The sequence below is a fragment of the Sycon ciliatum genome, chromosome 6 (assembly GCF_964019385.1).
Source record: "Sycon ciliatum chromosome 6, ocSycCili1.1, whole genome shotgun sequence".
In the NCBI taxonomy this organism is placed as follows: Eukaryota; Metazoa; Porifera; class Calcarea; order Leucosolenida; family Sycettidae; genus Sycon; species Sycon ciliatum.
Genome location: NC_088648.1, coordinates 22,304,121 through 22,320,812, shown reverse-complemented (window position 1 = coordinate 22,320,812; position 16,692 = coordinate 22,304,121). Strand labels below are relative to the sequence as shown.

Below are 16,692 nucleotides of genomic sequence, written 5' to 3'. Positions count from 1 at the left end.
AAATCAGGCAGTATAGTGTACTGTTGGGCGCCAAAGAACGAAGCAATGAGGAATGAACAGGCTAGGAATTCACCAAGCACAGCATACTGTTAGGTGCGCAGGGGACCACGCTGCACATAGGCTGCTGTACATGAAAATTAGAACAGCCCAGGCTACTAGGCTGACCCCTAGTTCTTCTGCAACCTACAGTACTAGATACATGAACACCCTACGCATCCCTAAGGAGAATCTCGTGAACCCCCCCCCCCCCCTCCCCTCCCCTCTCCCTGAACACCAATGGTTCATGTTCTGGTTCAAGATTGCATCATGCAGAAGTGAGCGACTAGGCATTCTGCTTCACCTGCATCAATGTGTTCAAGCAGCTTTTTTCCTTTTGTTTGTTTTCACTTATTTAAGTTCATTTTATCAACACAACAGTGTGCAACTCAAATGAGGGTCGAACGGAAAACAACTGAAGGTCACCAGACAGGGAGCGACAAGCATAATAATAGTTTGGAAATGAACGTCATTGCCTGATCTGATCTCAAAAAGTGGAACAACGCTACCAGCCCTTTTTGGTGACACTAGCATGTCACAATGCACCTCCCACGTGGGCACAGGGCTACTTTCTCTTTTGGTTCCACGCAGCTCGACCTCAAACCAAACACTGAGAGTGTACAGTAAAACCTGTAATGGCGACCACTTTTCCTTGTCACGGACGCATTCACGTTCAAAACACCTCGGATAAGGCGACCACTCGCTCAACGCGACCAACGACCACCCACCCGCGACCGCGTTGCACAGTGCTAGTCATGTAAATGTATGCATTGCATGGTGCACCAGGCATGGTAGATCTACACATCAGTGCAGGAAGTGTGTATTATGTACATGGTGCATGCACGGCATTTGCCAGGTCTGAGGACCCCAGGTACATGAGTCGTGCTAGAGTAGCATAGGCGTGTGCACTGTGATGCACTGATCAAAATGATGTATCACATGTGGATAATTATTATGGTCACATGACCCGCTGAACCTGGATAAGAAGACCACCTGGCCACGGCGACCACTTTTTCTCGTCCCTTGAGGGGTCGCCTTAGACAGATTTCACTGTATGTGCTGGAGGGCATTGGTCATAGGATGTATTTCAGGTTTATTGGGGCTCGCAGGGCATTTGTAAGTAGTCTGCAGTGAATCCATCCCGAAGAGTCCATAAGAAAAGCAAATTCTACTCTCCTCGTCCCTTACTATTTTGCTGGCGCTGTTCAGCAAACAACAGTGGTGGCGGTGATCTGTGCAAAGCAGAGCATACCGGATTCCCATAGCTCACAACATTCAGGATTGTCACAGCCAACAGTATTCAGGATTGTGGTAGCCCACAACCAGCATTCAGCAGTGTTACAGAACAGACTGACCAGCATTCAGCAGTGTTACAGAACAGACTGACCAGCATTCAGCAGTGTTACAGAACAGACTGACCAGCATTCAGCAGTGTTACAGAACAGACTGACTCGCATTCAGCAGTGTTACAGAACAGACTGACCAGCATTCAGCAGTGTTACAGAACAGACTGACCAGCATTCAGCAGTGTTACAGAACAGACTGACCAGCATTCAGCAGTGTTACAGAACAGACTGACCAGCATTCAGCAGTGTTACAAAACAGACTGACCAGCATTCAGCAGTGTTACAGAACGGACTGACCAGCATTCAGCAGTGTTACAGAACAGACTGACCAGCATTCAGCAGTGTTACAGAACAGACTGACCAGCATTCAGCAGTGTTACAAAACAGACTGACCAGCATTCAGCAGTGTTACAGAACGGACTGACCAGCATTCAGCAGTGTTACAGAACAGACTGACCAGCATTCAGCAGTGTTACAGAACAACTGACCAGCATTCAGCAGTGTTACAGAACAGACTGACCAGCATTCAGCAGTGTTACAGAACAGACTGACCAGCATTCAGCAGTGTTACAGAACAGACTGACCAGCATTCAGCAGTGTTACAGAACAGACTGACCAGCATTCAGCAGTGTTACAGAACAGACTGACCAGCATTCAGCAGTGTTGCAGAACAGACTGACTAGCATTCAGGATTTCATAGCACAGGGCCAGGCAGGACTGCAAGACCTCAGCCTGAACGTTGGTGATTACCATATCTATGCCCTGCACTATGTGCTATGTTTAACGTCACGACTACAGTCCATTCACTGGAAACTGGCACCCTAACTTTTTGGTGTCTCCCGCACATAGTTGTAGATATCATGAAAACAACATTACATTCTGCATTGTGTGACCCGTGCAATTACTCCTTGCCACATTTGAGGCCACGAAAGTCCAAGAACAGGGAAATAGAAATTCAGCCAGGTTTTGCAAAATTAGGACAGGTATACCCTGGCAAAATGTATGGAGAAGCAGATCCAAAACCCAGATTTTTGAGATTTACACTGGGTTTTTGATCCTGAATTCGCCCCAATCCGACTTTCAAAAGCCAGCGGGACTGTTTCCGATGAATGTACTGTAGTTTACTCTTCTCTCATATCGGTACTGCACATGCAAAAGAGAGGTCCCAGTCTGCCTGCAGAGAGTGCTCAATGCTAGCGAGTAAGAACGCTGGAGTGTGAGAAAGGTTCTAGTGCTCGTATATCATATGGATCAAATGATTGAAATCGATTTTTCGAAATGCTTCACTCGACCTAGCCTCTTACAATTACTGCAGGGACTGGAAATCTAGCAACCCCGAACAAGACCATTCAAAGACCAAATAGGACACGTCCGCTAGGTTTGTGGGAATAGTGGACTGATGGAGAGACTATTGGTCCACTGACGACTGAATAAATTCAAGTGGATGATGTGGGGCTTCAGAATGAATACGACTTACCCGAGCCCCTGTGACGCAGTCCACGGGATCTTGTCCATGGCCGCGGAAAGACGTTGGACAGGCTGACCACTGGCTGCAGCCGCATCAGAACCCCGAGGATGGATGATGTCTACCGAAGGCAGAAACGAAAGTGGGCTTCGAACAGCAGGAAAACAACTGGCAACTAAGCGGTTACGTCCACACGAACATGGCTACTAAGTACTATCTGTCCTCAATGACAATGACAATGGATTCTGGAACTGCACACTGTCATGTAGATCTGCGTGACATACTTATTTATTATGATTTTGCTTTCAACACAGCTACCGGTATGTACCGGGCAGGGTGATGTACCGGTATGTAGACCTACAAGGTTACGTAGATCTCCCGTCACCATACCAGGTCGACTTGTCTTTGTGGTAGATTCTACACTGCACTACATACCGGTACAGTCAACTTCGCTTATAACGACTGCGGATATAACGACAATTCGCGAATAACGACAGAATTTCCATATCCAGAGCAAAGTCCCATCCAACTGTAATACATATAATGAGACTTCGGGTATAACGACACTTCGCGAATAAGGACACTTTTCTGATGCCCCGCCGAGTGTCGTTATAAGCGAAGTTGACTGTATACTTACTTCTACACCACAGTCCACACTGACTGTTCACCATGGTTCACGATCCACTGAGCTGAGCCGAGCAGCTGTCACAGACTCAGTATCCGTGTCCGACAGTTTCAAAGAAAGACACCCAGAACCTAGGACTGTATTATGTAGATCTACAATGCATTATTGCATGATTGTCTTTCACAGGGGCGTAGCAGCTTTGGCCGGACCACTTTTTCGCCCAGAAGTGCCCAGAATGCAGGATTTTGCAGCCAAATTTCAAAAAAATTCCCGGGGGACACCCCCAGACCCCCTTGGCCCTCCAAGGCCAACCGGATCACCTCCAACGGCAGTGCTAGCATGCTACGCGCCTGTTTCATAGAAATCGGACCCGACTGACGATGAAAGAAGTATTGCGTTTTGCGAAGTCATTTTTAAAACGCTTTGGCGGCTGCCGGACTGTACTCTGTCGGTTCGGAAAGGAGGCAGTATGACTATGTAAGAAAATGGGACGAGTTGATCAGGGTTAGCGGCCAGGCTGGTGTGCTAACTGTGGATTCTGGACGAAGAGCTGCTCGAAACCCGCTACGACAACAATGGCAAGGTAAACAAACTGCTTCCTATAAACTAAACGAACGGTTCGAAGTTCTGCGCTTGTTTTTCAAAAGTACAATGATGCATTGCTATTATCAGTGTCGAAGTATTTTGTAAAAACGTTGAGGACATCGAACGAATTTGTCCACAGCAATTAGCGTGCCTTGCACGACATTGGTCCCGAAGCTGGAATTGGCTACTACCACAAAACTGCCTTACACGTAACAATGTACATACAGGACCAAGGACGATTCGTCGACGACCTTATGTAGAGTTTGTGTTGGCACATCATCGCCAGGCACTGTGCAAGCATCGGGGTAAACCTACACACGCCCAAGCGAGAACTGGAGAATGTATGGGTTGCTCGAAGCACGTTCTCTGTATCATTTTAATCAATCATTCACCTGCACCCTTTCAAATCCACGGTTCGAAGTCGAACCAAGGACATTTGTTTGCATGTGGGTGCAGTCAAAATTTAACTTTAGTCTGTAGCGCAGTCTAGTAGCTGATAGCTGTATGAGAAACTTCTGACTTGTGTTGCATTAGTACCGTCATGCGTAAGACCAAGAGTACACAACACCAATAGTATGCCATTCTGCATACGTATGGGGTCAAGCGCGGCATGCTGCCGGCATTACGTTTTATACTGTAGCGGACATGGAAATCCAGTCGATTGACCGGGGCCGATGCCCTCAGCGCGTAAAGACCGCTGCGTGCAGTGCACATATTGATCCGATGCGACCAGGCGGCTGCAGTGCATAAAAATGCGTGTGCTTACCGCTTATCCACGGCTGCATGGCCAGCGCCCTGGGGCCACTAGACGTGCGACCGGATTTCCATGTCCACGACAGCACGCGATGCATCACGCACAGGCATGGCCTTTGAACTTTCAAGTGCCGTATTCCCGGTAGAGCACGTGAAATCGTTCAGGCTAAACCGGAGGAAAACTCGAATCCATCCAGCTGGATAGTCATTTCACTACGTAATGCCGGCTGGACACCGCGCACGGCACCCATACCTCGGAGATCAGAAGTTACAAGGTTTTTGGAATGTGTACTCTTGGTAGTACAGTCAGACCTCGCTTAACCGCACACATCCGTTTTCCAAAAAAATATCCGGATAGGCGAGGGAACCGGATAACCGAACACCGTTTATGTTAGATGCATCACGTATGCTGTAAATATGTAACCAGCTTTTTTCTTCCGGATGGCGAGGGATCCGGATAAACGAGGACCGGATAAGCGAGGTCTGACTGTACTAATAGATAACTTTGACATAGGGATGATTGATCAGTCAATGATAGCTCCACGACGGCCAACAGACAGACAACTAGCAAGAATAATAACCGTTTGTGTCTTTCCCTCAAACCAGTGAAAATAATAATTACAGCAGAAATGCATACTTTGAATAGTCTGAACAATCTTGGTCTGTGCTGCCAATCTTGCGAGAATGATACTTTGAAGTAGCTAAAACCTTGATCAGTAAGGGTACTTGCCTCGGTGCTAAAACGGTTAAACATGTTTGAGTGTTCCATTTACCTTTCTTCGGAAGAGTGTGTTTTTGCGTGTGTATGTGGGGGGGGGGGTATGAGGAGGTACAGTGAACTTCGCGTATAGCGACACTCGGCGGGGCATCAGAAAAGTGTCGTTATTTGCAAAGTGTCGTTATACCCGAAGTCTCATTCTATGTATTACAGTTGAATGGGACTTTGCTCTGGGCATGGAAGTTCTGTCGTTATTCACGAATTGTTATATCCGCAGTCGTTATTAGCAAAGTTGACTGTACGGGGTTATATATTTGCCCCGGGTCATGAAGACATAACCGACACTGGGCACAATAGAATGTCAAGAGTGGTGCCCAGGATTGTAGCCAAAGCGTGATGATGCGGCACTGCACCGTGCTTTTAAACTTGTTTGAACAACCCTTTCATAATCCGCATTGATACTTTTCCATGCATTGTTCGACTTACCAATATTATTATCCTGTTACAGCATACCTGGTGTATGTATGCAGAATGCATACCATGCGAACAGGCACTGAAGAGAAGTAAAGAGTAGCCCCAGTCCCGTACGGGCGGGGTAACGTATGGGTGCAGCGAGCACCCGGAATGATCGACTTGTGGCCGCCTGTTCGTTGTGCAAACAGACAAAACACAAAAAAAGAAAAATGAGCAGGTTGGTGCCCTATCAGAGTAGGTAGGTAGGGGGGGGGGGGGCATCAGAGTAGGGGGAGGGGGTGGGTGCGCCCCCACCGCCTCCCCACCCCTCCTCCATTCGGCTAGAGGCCCGCACTACCACCATTGAGAAGGCTAGCACCCAGGTCATGTTACGAATGTGCACAGAAGACATGCATCGTTTACTTTTGTAAACACCAATCCAATCAATCAAGAGTACATGCCTCCCCCCCCCCCCTTTCAAAAAAAGTGTGCAACTCGTGTACCTTGCTGTCCTTACTGAATTTCAAGTTGACTTCATTATTATAATGCAGTATATGCAGGCAGGCATAGTGGGATGGTCTAAGACCATGATTGAGAAACAGAGGGTTCCAGTTTCAAGTCCTGCTTGGAAGCGGAAGGAATTTGTCCAGCCATGCTGTGACCCACAGCCAATCGGGAACTTGTAGCCTGGCACAAGGGTAACATGGATGTAGCTAATGGGATTTCGGTCTTTGACCACTGTGTGGTGGGTCTGATCTACTCACCTCCCACCGTTTAGGCGCTGCATCTGTGCCTTGTTCCTAGAGGGTGGTGGCGTTCCTACGGACGTGGAAAACTCGCGCGAACCGTGAAATTTAAAAAAATTATACTCCTTGCACCAGTGATTTACAACACTTGTACGGGGGGTGTCAACGCATCACGCGTTACTAGTTTGTATACAGGATCAAATGGGGCTGGGTCCACCACAGGCTCAGGATACGTCTGATAATACGTGTACGGTGCACATTCCATCAGAACACGTGACTTCAACTTGAAATTCTGTCTCGATAGTCGGGACAGCACCCAAAGTCGAGTTGCACACTCTAAATGGAGGGGGTACTCTTGAATTAATCAACTGCGCATGCACAATATTATATAAATTCAGCATGTAAATTTCTCAAGCTCCTTACTGATACCGGAAGCATAATCTACATTTCTTTTTTTTCAATGTGTACCTGCAGCAGTGAGGAGCCGACTGTGATCAAGGTGGAAAACCCCTGGAAAAATGCTGCCTTCCTGAAGTACATACCATACTTGGTGGACCATTTAAGCTGCCGGACCATTCGCTTGGCATGCGTTGCAAAGGGGCTCATCAGTAGTACTGAGAAAACTAAGCTCATGAATATTGAAGACCCAAATGCACACAACGATGACCTTGTAGATATGCTTTGCCGGGGAGATGCATCATCCTTCCACTCATTTCTTGAAATCATCCGTGATAATGAGCCCAAAGGCAACTTCCGTGAGTTCCTTCATGACATGAAGGCCGTTGACAAAGGTAATTGCTACTTCTGTCTCATGTCCCAGCTTTTAGTCCGATGTTCTTTTCATCTATCCATTCCTGTGTTCCTGTATCTACTTCTGTCTCTTTGTCTCTCTCAGCCTCTGTGTGTATGTGCACATGTGTGTCTCCCTCTCTCGCTCTCGTTCTCTCTCTCTCGCTCTCTCTCTCTCTCTCTCTCTCTCTCTCTCTCTCTCTCTCTCTCTCTCTCTCTCTCTCTCTCTCTGTCTCTCTCTCTGTCTCTCTCTCTCTCTATCTATCTATCTCTCTATCTATCTATCTATCTCTCTCTCTCTCTCTCTCTCTCTCTCTCTCTCTCTCTCTCTCTCTCTCTCTCTCTCTCTCTCTCTCTCTCTCTCTCTCCCTCTCTCTCGTTTGTACTCCGATATCATCTCTTATTGCTGGTTAATTGGCATTGTGTTATGCTGTCAAGTGCGCAGTATCTGTAATGTAGGTTCTAGAAACCGCCCAGATTCACAATTATGAACATACAAGCAAGCTGCGATTTGAGGATTTGAAAAAATCTATCCAAATCCCCAAATGGTGTCCTTGTGACAACGGTTGTTTTAACTGTGTTTTTGTGTATATGTACCAACCAGTGGCTGAGTCGAAGCGGCTTCTAGACAGAAAGCAGATGGATGGATACATGCAAGGTTTCAACTCGCCGCAGAGGGGACGAGCATTGGGCTTTGCCCAAGGCATTCACAAGGGGGCAAACCAGATCAACGACAAGACCACTGGAAAGCCGAGACTCATCCATCTTCCAAACCGCCCGCAGGCCAGCGTTGTCACTGCTTTTCTCAAAGATAGAATGAGCGCTGGTAAGGGGCCGTCCGCAAATATCGATGTTTTTTTCAAGACGATATTTGTTCATTTCTCCCCAGACCCCTCCCTCCCCCCCCCCCCCCCCCTCAAAACGAACATACACATGTTTATGCAAAGGATCGATATTTTTTAAAGAAGTGCAATGTCCTCATGAAAGATGACCAGCTGCAACTCTAAATTCACCATAAAGCTAGGTTTACGTTGCCATGGTCGCACAACCTTGCCGTGGCTATGTTCGTCTATTCACGAGGTTGACTTTCACTTTGTGTAGGTCATAAACTACATGTTTGCACAGTACCCGTCCATAGATAGAGTTCGATATTTTTTTCACAAAGACGAGACGAACAGGGCCCAACCCCCCCCCCCCCCCAAACGAACGAATATCTTCTCAAAAAAAATATCGATATTTGTGGACGACCTCTAAGGCAAATAATATTGCTGGTAAATAACACGCAGAGTTACCGTGCCACTACCGTACCACGCAATCAATAACTTCGCATGCAACAACACAAGTTCACCCAACCATGCAGGAAGGCACTTCCTTTCATCTACCACTACAAATAGTAGTGATACTTCAAAGCCGCCATAATTATTATGTAACTCCCTCAAACTATGAATTCTTTAACGTAGATACACACTTTGTTCCTGGGGTCTGTGTGAACATAGCTACTCCTACCATGGCATCTTGAGTGCTCCACAAGCAACACTCACCTAGCATCCATGCATAAGCAGACGATTTTAGCTGGTGATTAATATCATGCAGCTCCGGGGAAGAGCACTTTGATCGGTGAAACAATTCGTCCACGGATGATGAGAATCATTGAAAGATGCAGAAAATTTGCCTTTAGTCTGGAATTCAAAATATTTGCAAAGACGCTGAGCAAAAAGGACAAAAGTACAATTCCAGCAAAAATTATAGAATTTGTTCTTGCCCAGTATCTAGAACTGAAGTGTAAACCATGACAACGATGGTAATGGTAGCCATTAAAATCATGGTGACATCAGCCATGAAAAACCCATGGGAACGACTGTAGCCAGGGTAACTAGTCCACATTCCTAGGAACACTATCAGACAAACCCTCCAGTGTTGTGCTGTGGACACACGGTGGTTGGGTTCTCCGTTTGCAATCGATAGAGATGTGAGACTCTTGCCGGTTTCTGTACAGGTGATCGGGAAGTTCTCGACAATGAAATCGAGCGCGTCAACGCCCATGCTGAGATTGTGGAGAAAGGCGTGGCTAGTCTTGTGTCTGCTGGTCAGCTGGGAGGCTCCATCAAGAGGCCAGGCGATGAAGAAGGTGATTTCCTAGTGCCAGCTATTATCTTGGTAGAACCCTTTTGCTTTGCTACTGAACACAATTGTGATCTATAGACCGTATTGTTTAAAAAGTAACTAGTTAGTACATTGTGTAGGTCAACATTTCTGCTGTGCATCTTGTTGTTCTAGACTATTATGAGTGCAATGTGGCCTTTTAATGTATTCTGTCAAAGAGTTAAAGGGATGGCATGTGTGTGTGTGTGTGTGTGTGTGTGTGTGTGTGTGTGTGTGTGTGTGTGTGTGTGTGCGTGTGTGTGTGTTTGCACATATGTGTGTGTGTGTACACGAGTGTTTGCTTGCTGTTGATAGTGATGTCATTGACATACCTAAAAGCACTTACCTCTGTCATTCAAATTATTGTCTGTCCTCCGATTATTCCATGACGTCATAATTAATCTTGTATGTTCTCTGTCCAGCAACAAAGTCTCCCGAAGCCATAAAGCAGGAACTTAGAAATCGCCATTGCTACGTGGACGTTAGCGGCTCATTCGAGCAGAGCAAGCGGTACCTCAGTGACATTGGCTACATCGACGGAAACTCGACAGTCACTGAGGTGCTCTGCCCACAGGTCGTGTGGAAGCAAGCGCTATTAATCCGCGGGAGCAGCATGATTGAAGAACGAGGTTCGTACCATTCACATGTTGAGCGACAAGCATGTCCAAGACTCATGTCAATGTTAATGGGCTTAATATGGTGCATGCGCCCTTTGTACAGAAATTTCTCGAATGTCATACCAAGGGAGAGAGGGTGTGGAGAACTTGTTGTGCGACAGAATACTGAGCGATACAGGCTTTACAGTTGTAGATTGAGTAATGGTACAAGTACAGTTGTGGCATGTGAAATCCGATACTTGCCATAGGGGACAGCGCCACAAATGGACACCAATGATGTAATGCACTGCACCTAATTTGTACTATAGAGCCATATGCATTCCAAACAGATCGAAAGGTCACAGCGTAGATACACACAGTTCACAAACATGGTACACATAAGGACTATTGGTATCCAATCCCCATTCATTTTGCCAGCACCTTTTGAACCTTGACTGTGATGAGTACGAGTTTCGTCATCCGACAGATAAAGTTGTATGTAACACATGTACTGTACGCATGCAGGGCTGCAGACTGCATGGTGCAGTCCCTTATGCCAAGTGTTAGATTTCACTTGCCACAACTGTAGTACATTGCGTGTAAATTGTGTATTGCTCCCTACGTGGGAGCTTGCCCCTTTTCTGCCGTCTTGACTTGACACTTGACTTGCTCACGACTGCCACCCCGGCATAGCATAGGAAAGGTCCATCAAACGTTCCATTCCGCAAACCTGCCAGGAACCACCATTATCTCTACTCATTAGCCCATATCAGTAGATATTCCCAAAAGGAATCTCCCAGCATACTGCAGTAGGGATCTGCATACGCCCGTGCTCCGGGCAATGTCCGTACTATCCCCAACATACTGCAGTAGAGATCTATGCAAGAGTTTGTCCTATCAGAGTATGTAGAATGTGGGTTCTTCTGTACATTGTATTTCTGCTACCCAATGTGTTACGCTGTATGTAGTTCAGTAAGCTGACACCAACTTTTGAGTTTTGCATGCTACTGTAAAAGCCATATATATAACGAAGTGCTAACTCTAACGAGTTAACGAGGAGAAATCTGTCGTTAAAATAGAAATCGTTAGACGGAAATCGATACAGTACTGTTGCTATTGAGTGTTGAGAATGAGTGAGAATCGTTACCTTTGGTACACGTAAAACAGTCAATTTTAGGAAATCGTGATATATGCGCCGCGTTGGAATGCTGGCTTTTACAGTATTCTGTGGTGGGGGTTCAGGGCCGTTGGAGGCTGTTGGCGAGGGGTACGGCCGGGGGCTCGGGGGGGGGGGGGGGGGAGGGGGGAGGGTGTCCCCCGGCGGGGGTCAAGGGGGCAGAGTGGAACCCCTGTGTTAGAAAAATTTGGGATTCCATGCAATAGAACACACCCGTGATGCATATCTTGAACATTGTACAGCAAGTGCAGCATTCTGCAACTTCCGCCTAAATTAACCATGAATCGTGCCGCAGCACAATAATATAGTAATAGGTCATACAGCAACGCAGATGCTGGTTGCGAAAATTAATAACAATCAAAATGGGTGGCATCACAACACAGCTGGGTTATAGATTGATGTCTGCCTTAGGATTAACAAATTGCACTGCAACATGGATATTGAAATTGCTCTGGAGCACGGACAATGAAACATTGCGCCAATCGACGCTGGAAAATCTCCAAATTTCGAAACTTTTTTTATTGCTTTTCTGAGCGTTACACGGTGACCACCGGTCGCCAGAAGTGGTACGGCCATGGTCGTACCAGTCGTACCGACTCCAACAGCCCTGGGGTTAATGCAGACTGTCGAATCTGTTTCTCTGTTCTTCGTACTTGTCTAACAGACAAAAACTCCTGTTTGGTCAAACTTATCATTGACGTGGTGGATGAGATGTCCGAGGCTCACACCGACGCCATCGTCGGCAAGGTGATGGTTCGACTCGGCGAGCTGCTGGGTGAGAAGATCTCCTGGCACAGGGTGCATCGCGAGCGAGGCGGTGCCGCCGTGATTGCCCAGATGTCGGGCCGGGCCAAGGGCGAACTGTACGCCATCTGCAGGGACCACCCCGGCATCATGCCGGGAATATCCATCACGGATGTGCTGCCGGTGGACGGTGATGTTGTGCTGAGTATGAGGCCGCCAAGCCAACAGAATGATAGCCAAAAAACAGCCAGTGGTGTAGAGAACGGTAAGAATTGTTTTAAAGTATTTAAATGGCAAATGTACGCACACGCATGCAAGCAACATATCCCCCCCCCCCCCTATGCACACACATCCACACACACATCCACACACACCTTCCTTTTTTCTTTTCCTTCCTTCTTCCACTACCATTCTTGGCTATGTGCCCCCCCCCCCCCCTGTAAGGCGTGTTGTCCGCTGGATGAGGAATGTCTGAGTCAGCACGCGCGGGGTGCGCGAATAGTGTTGCATTTGTGCATTGCAATGCCTTGTTGCCGTCGAAAACTGCGCGTATACAAGCACACATACACACGTACCTGGTACCTGATAAACACTGCAATTACGGTCACGTGTCCCCATGCGGGGCCGACAATATGAAACAATGGAGTACACACACGTACACCCACACACACAAACGCACACACACACACACTTTTCTCTTTCATTTTTTTTACCTGACATGGTTCTAAAATTCTCCGTAAACCAGGACTGTCGACTGTACTAGGAAAGCTTAGGTTCCTGCAAGTTAGAGGTTCACCGAATGACATTCTGATGAATTTATTTTTGCCCCAATGCTTGTGCAGATGAGGAGTCACGGGGCAATCTTGCCAAGGATCTGGGAAAGGCATGCCCCGCGGCTGAACACAAGTGTCAAGACATCCACAAAGAGCACGACTATGAGTATGCAACCATGAAGAGTGCGCAAATCATGTTCAACACGGACGTCAGCTTCAGGACGGTGGCGAATATTGTGCATGGTAAGCAATGCATCATGCCTTGGCTTCAGTTGTCCTTCAGTAGACATTAGCCTCATCCTTCAATGGATACAGACTTACTGGTGTTAGGAATGTGATGTTGGAAGGCGTCTTGTCTCAGAATACTTTCTCATTCCCTAAATACAAGTGTGTGTGTGCTGCTGGTGCTGGTGCCACAGCCTACACTAATGCTACTGCTGCTGCTGCTGCCAATAGAATGGTTTCAAGTCTATCACATTACCGTACGGGGATAGCCATGTTGGTTCCAACCTCACTCAACCGCAGCATCCATGGGTCACGTGACGTCGGCCATGTTGGTTCCACTGTCCACATGACGTTATCACTTTCTACACAAATTTAGTCACATGACATGATCACTTTCTGCACAAATTTAGTCACATGACATGATCACTTTCTGCACAAATTTAGTCACATGTACTTGTACTTGTACTTGCTCACTGCCAAAACTGGTCACGTGGGTCTCCCCGGGAGAGGGGAGAGAGACTCAAAAGGAATCTTGGAAAGATGACTCAATTGGCCATTGAACCACCCAACGGCCGACACCCCCTGAAATCCCCAAACTAGGGTGGATTTGAAATGATCCCACTTATGGGCTCACCACACCTCAGTAAGTGGGTGAGGACAAGGTGCAGAAAAAGGATTGACGGCATCAATCCTTTTTCTGCACCTTGTCCTCACCCACAAAGACGTGAACCCACTCTATAGACCTGCTGGTAATAGAGTGGGGCTCACCGGGTGTTAGCGGCCATCGTGAGTTCCCTCGGGAACGGACGCGACAAATTTTCTTTTCACTAGAGCTGTTGTCACAGTGAACTTGTCTCTCAAAGCGCGTTGTAAGGGATGTGAAGATGTCACACTGTGTGCGCATGATTTCCAGTATCCCAACACTCCCTTCGGTGTTGTGCGGATGCTCTTCTTCTCTAGGTGCTGACAGCCGTCTTCGACGGCCAGCTGCAGACCAAGGCAAGCCCAGGAAGACTCTGTTCAAGCCGAAGAGCAGACAGGTATGGCGAGGAGTCCTGCAGTCAATGCAATTGTTTCATCACTGGTGCTTTTTGACGGGACGAGTGTGTTCGTGAGGCTCCGTACACTTTTGAAATGACCAATATAGAAAACAAATCCATTTTTCATTTACGTGATCACTTGTTGTTGGTAGAAGTGAAGAGGTAGAATGCAAAACTTGCTAAATTCTTTCATCACTTTTCGGACAATGGCCAAAAACAGGTTCATTTCATGTACGGTTTGCATCCTAATCCACGTCTGGTTTCCAGTTTTGAAGTTCTAGTCGGATTTTGAATGTGATTTTTTTCCTCGTGGTGCCCCATTGCACCGAGCCTAGTCTTCAAGTGGGGTTTGACATAAGGGTATCACCCTCAGTGTTGAGTTTTTTTGTACCTATCTTTGTTCTGATGTCTTCCAACATTTTATACAGTGGCAGCATCTAGGCCGTCTTCCAGACAACCTCAGAAGTTGTAGACACTTTGCCGTCGACTCCAGTGACAACCTGTATGCGCTTGCAGGTGGCGGCGACTCCTCGCTACTGTACAGCGTGCGTGTGGACGAGCTGAGTTCCACGGTGTTGCATGAGCACTGTCACGAGGGCACCCACAGCATTCACGGGTACGAGGGACGGCTGTGCAGCCTGGTTGTCGCCGGCACTGCGATGACGGTCCTCGACCAGAGAGGAATGATGGTGGGACCGGAGCATCGTCTACCGGACGATGCACAGGGTCTGAACCTGCACCTGGACAGTGCCGGCTCACGCCTGATCATCGCTGGTACGTACATGATGAACGGAGTGCAGCATCTGGCACTGTACAGTTGTGATCTGAGCAAGGGAGCGGACAGCCACTGGCAGACCTGGAGAAGCAAAGACCTACACGGCGATCCACAATGGATAGTGTGCGGCTCCGGGTTACCCGTCTTCTGTTGCCTCGAAACCCACGACCTCCGGTCTACTACGGTGGAGTATCTTGACATCGGAAAGGGTGATGCGGGCCGTGATAGTTGGCGCCGCGTTAGCATTGCCACCATGCCGAATACGGCCAAGGCAGCATTTGCTCTTGACGAGCAGCTGCTGTTCATTGGCATAGCGGAGCATCCCGGTCCTCAACTCGAATACGACGTCACCTGCCTGGATTGGAGTGCGGACGATCTTGGGTTGCGCCGGAGTGCCATCTCGTTTCCACCCTTGAAGCAGCTGCCAGGACTCGGCAGAGTACTGCGTGCTGGCGATCGTATCATCTGCTTCGACAGCGCACTGTCTGAGGGCCAGGCGAGCGATGTCTACAGTCTGCACTTGCAACGAGTCTACATGTAAGGCCGATAACAGTTGCTGTAAGCCTTGATGGAACGTTTAACGGTTTCCATCGCTGGGCGCGTGCAACGTTTTGCGACTCTGCCATCACACATCCGTCTCTTACATCTCTTGTAACTTGTTAGAGGAGAGAAGGGGGAATAGCACGCGCACTAGCAATGCTTCTAAAGTTTACCATAGATTTTTCTTGTTAAACGATAAACTCTTTTTTTCTTTTGTTCCTTTTTTCTTTTTCCTATGTTCACATTCCCAGCTCGAAAATAATAAAGAAAGACAATGGTCCTGAGACTTTTTGCCATGTTAGAGATTAAACTTGTACAGTAGTTTGTTTAATGGACCTAATCCAGAACGCATCCCAGTCCTTTCAATATTGTTTTTCCCAGGTGGCATATGGATTGAAGTACATAAGTTTTGCTCACAAACTGGACGGTTATCCGCTGGAACGGATTCAGAACACGCACAACCTCCTCAAACTAATGAATTTTAAATTATTTCACAAAGCATACATGTTTTAAAGTCGATTTGTTCCCAAACAACACTACCACCATTCACACACTGTAACTCGCACCCAGCCAAACTAACGTCCTCACCCTTTCAAGTCTCTATTCACTCCTATACAGCTCTTTGTCAGCGGGATGTTCTCAAGAACAGCATGGCTGATCTACCATCGATTGCGGCGCTTGAAACAGAGTTTGACCAATTCCGGCTTTTGCCACTGGTCGAGTCTTGAGTGACGCCGATGGCGACTGGCAGTTCTCTTTGTATTTGTTTCTTCAAGTATTTTACGTCGCAAGTCAAACGGGCAATCATGTCCAATATCATGATGACGATGAAAAGGGCTTCTGCAAGACTGCACAATCATATAGTTGGGCTGGTACATGGTGCAGCCTTGGGCTAAGCAGCTGTGCAGTAGTCTGCTCCTAGGCTATAGTGACTTACAGGTGATCGCACTGTTCCCATAGTATACACATGCACTGCAGCTGCTCTTCCTCCATATTCCAGATTACATGTACATGTACGTGTATGTAGATAGGCAAGGCAATGTAGAACTAAGTTGTTCTAAAAAGGAAAGGGACATATGGATAGAATACCGTATTACGGCAGAGACAGATAGATAAGACACCTTTGCTAGCTTTGCTATGCACACTCTTAGTACACGTGCTGGG

At 47.4% G+C, this 16,692-nt stretch overlaps 2 protein-coding genes across 4 annotated transcripts in view; one reads left to right on the top strand and one right to left on the bottom strand.

The window, feature by feature from the left end:
- LOC135819707 (uncharacterized) overlaps window positions 1–3,089 on the bottom strand; it is a 33,122-nt gene extending 30,033 nt beyond the window's left edge. For both annotated transcript variants that reach the window (XM_065332961.1, XM_065332962.1), the window contains exons 1-2: window positions 2,860–3,089; window positions 1,225–1,268 (exon numbers count right to left, since the gene is read on the bottom strand). In XM_065332961.1, the coding sequence (XP_065189033.1) occupies window positions 1,225–1,268; window positions 2,860–2,897 (82 nt within the window). In that variant the 5' untranslated portion in view covers window positions 2,898–3,089. The remainder of the gene's footprint in view (window positions 1–1,224; window positions 1,269–2,859) is intronic.
- A 780-nt stretch (window positions 3,090–3,869) lies between these two features.
- LOC135819706 (uncharacterized) lies at window positions 3,870–16,212 on the top strand. Of its 2 annotated transcripts, none has more exons than XM_065332960.1 (9): window positions 3,870–4,055; window positions 7,205–7,518; window positions 8,121–8,342; window positions 9,513–9,644; window positions 10,081–10,287; window positions 12,096–12,440; window positions 13,018–13,191; window positions 14,134–14,213; window positions 14,642–16,212. In XM_065332960.1, exons 1-9 carry the CDS (start codon window positions 4,048–4,050, stop codon window positions 15,527–15,529), a joined length of 2,370 nt encoding a protein of 789 aa, XP_065189032.1. In that variant the 5' UTR covers window positions 3,870–4,047; the 3' UTR covers window positions 15,530–16,212. The 2 variants fall into 2 exon arrangements, with proteins under 2 accessions (XP_065189032.1, XP_065189031.1); XM_065332959.1 differs by having other exon boundaries at window positions 7,202–7,518.
- Window positions 16,213–16,692: the final 480 nt, after the last annotated feature.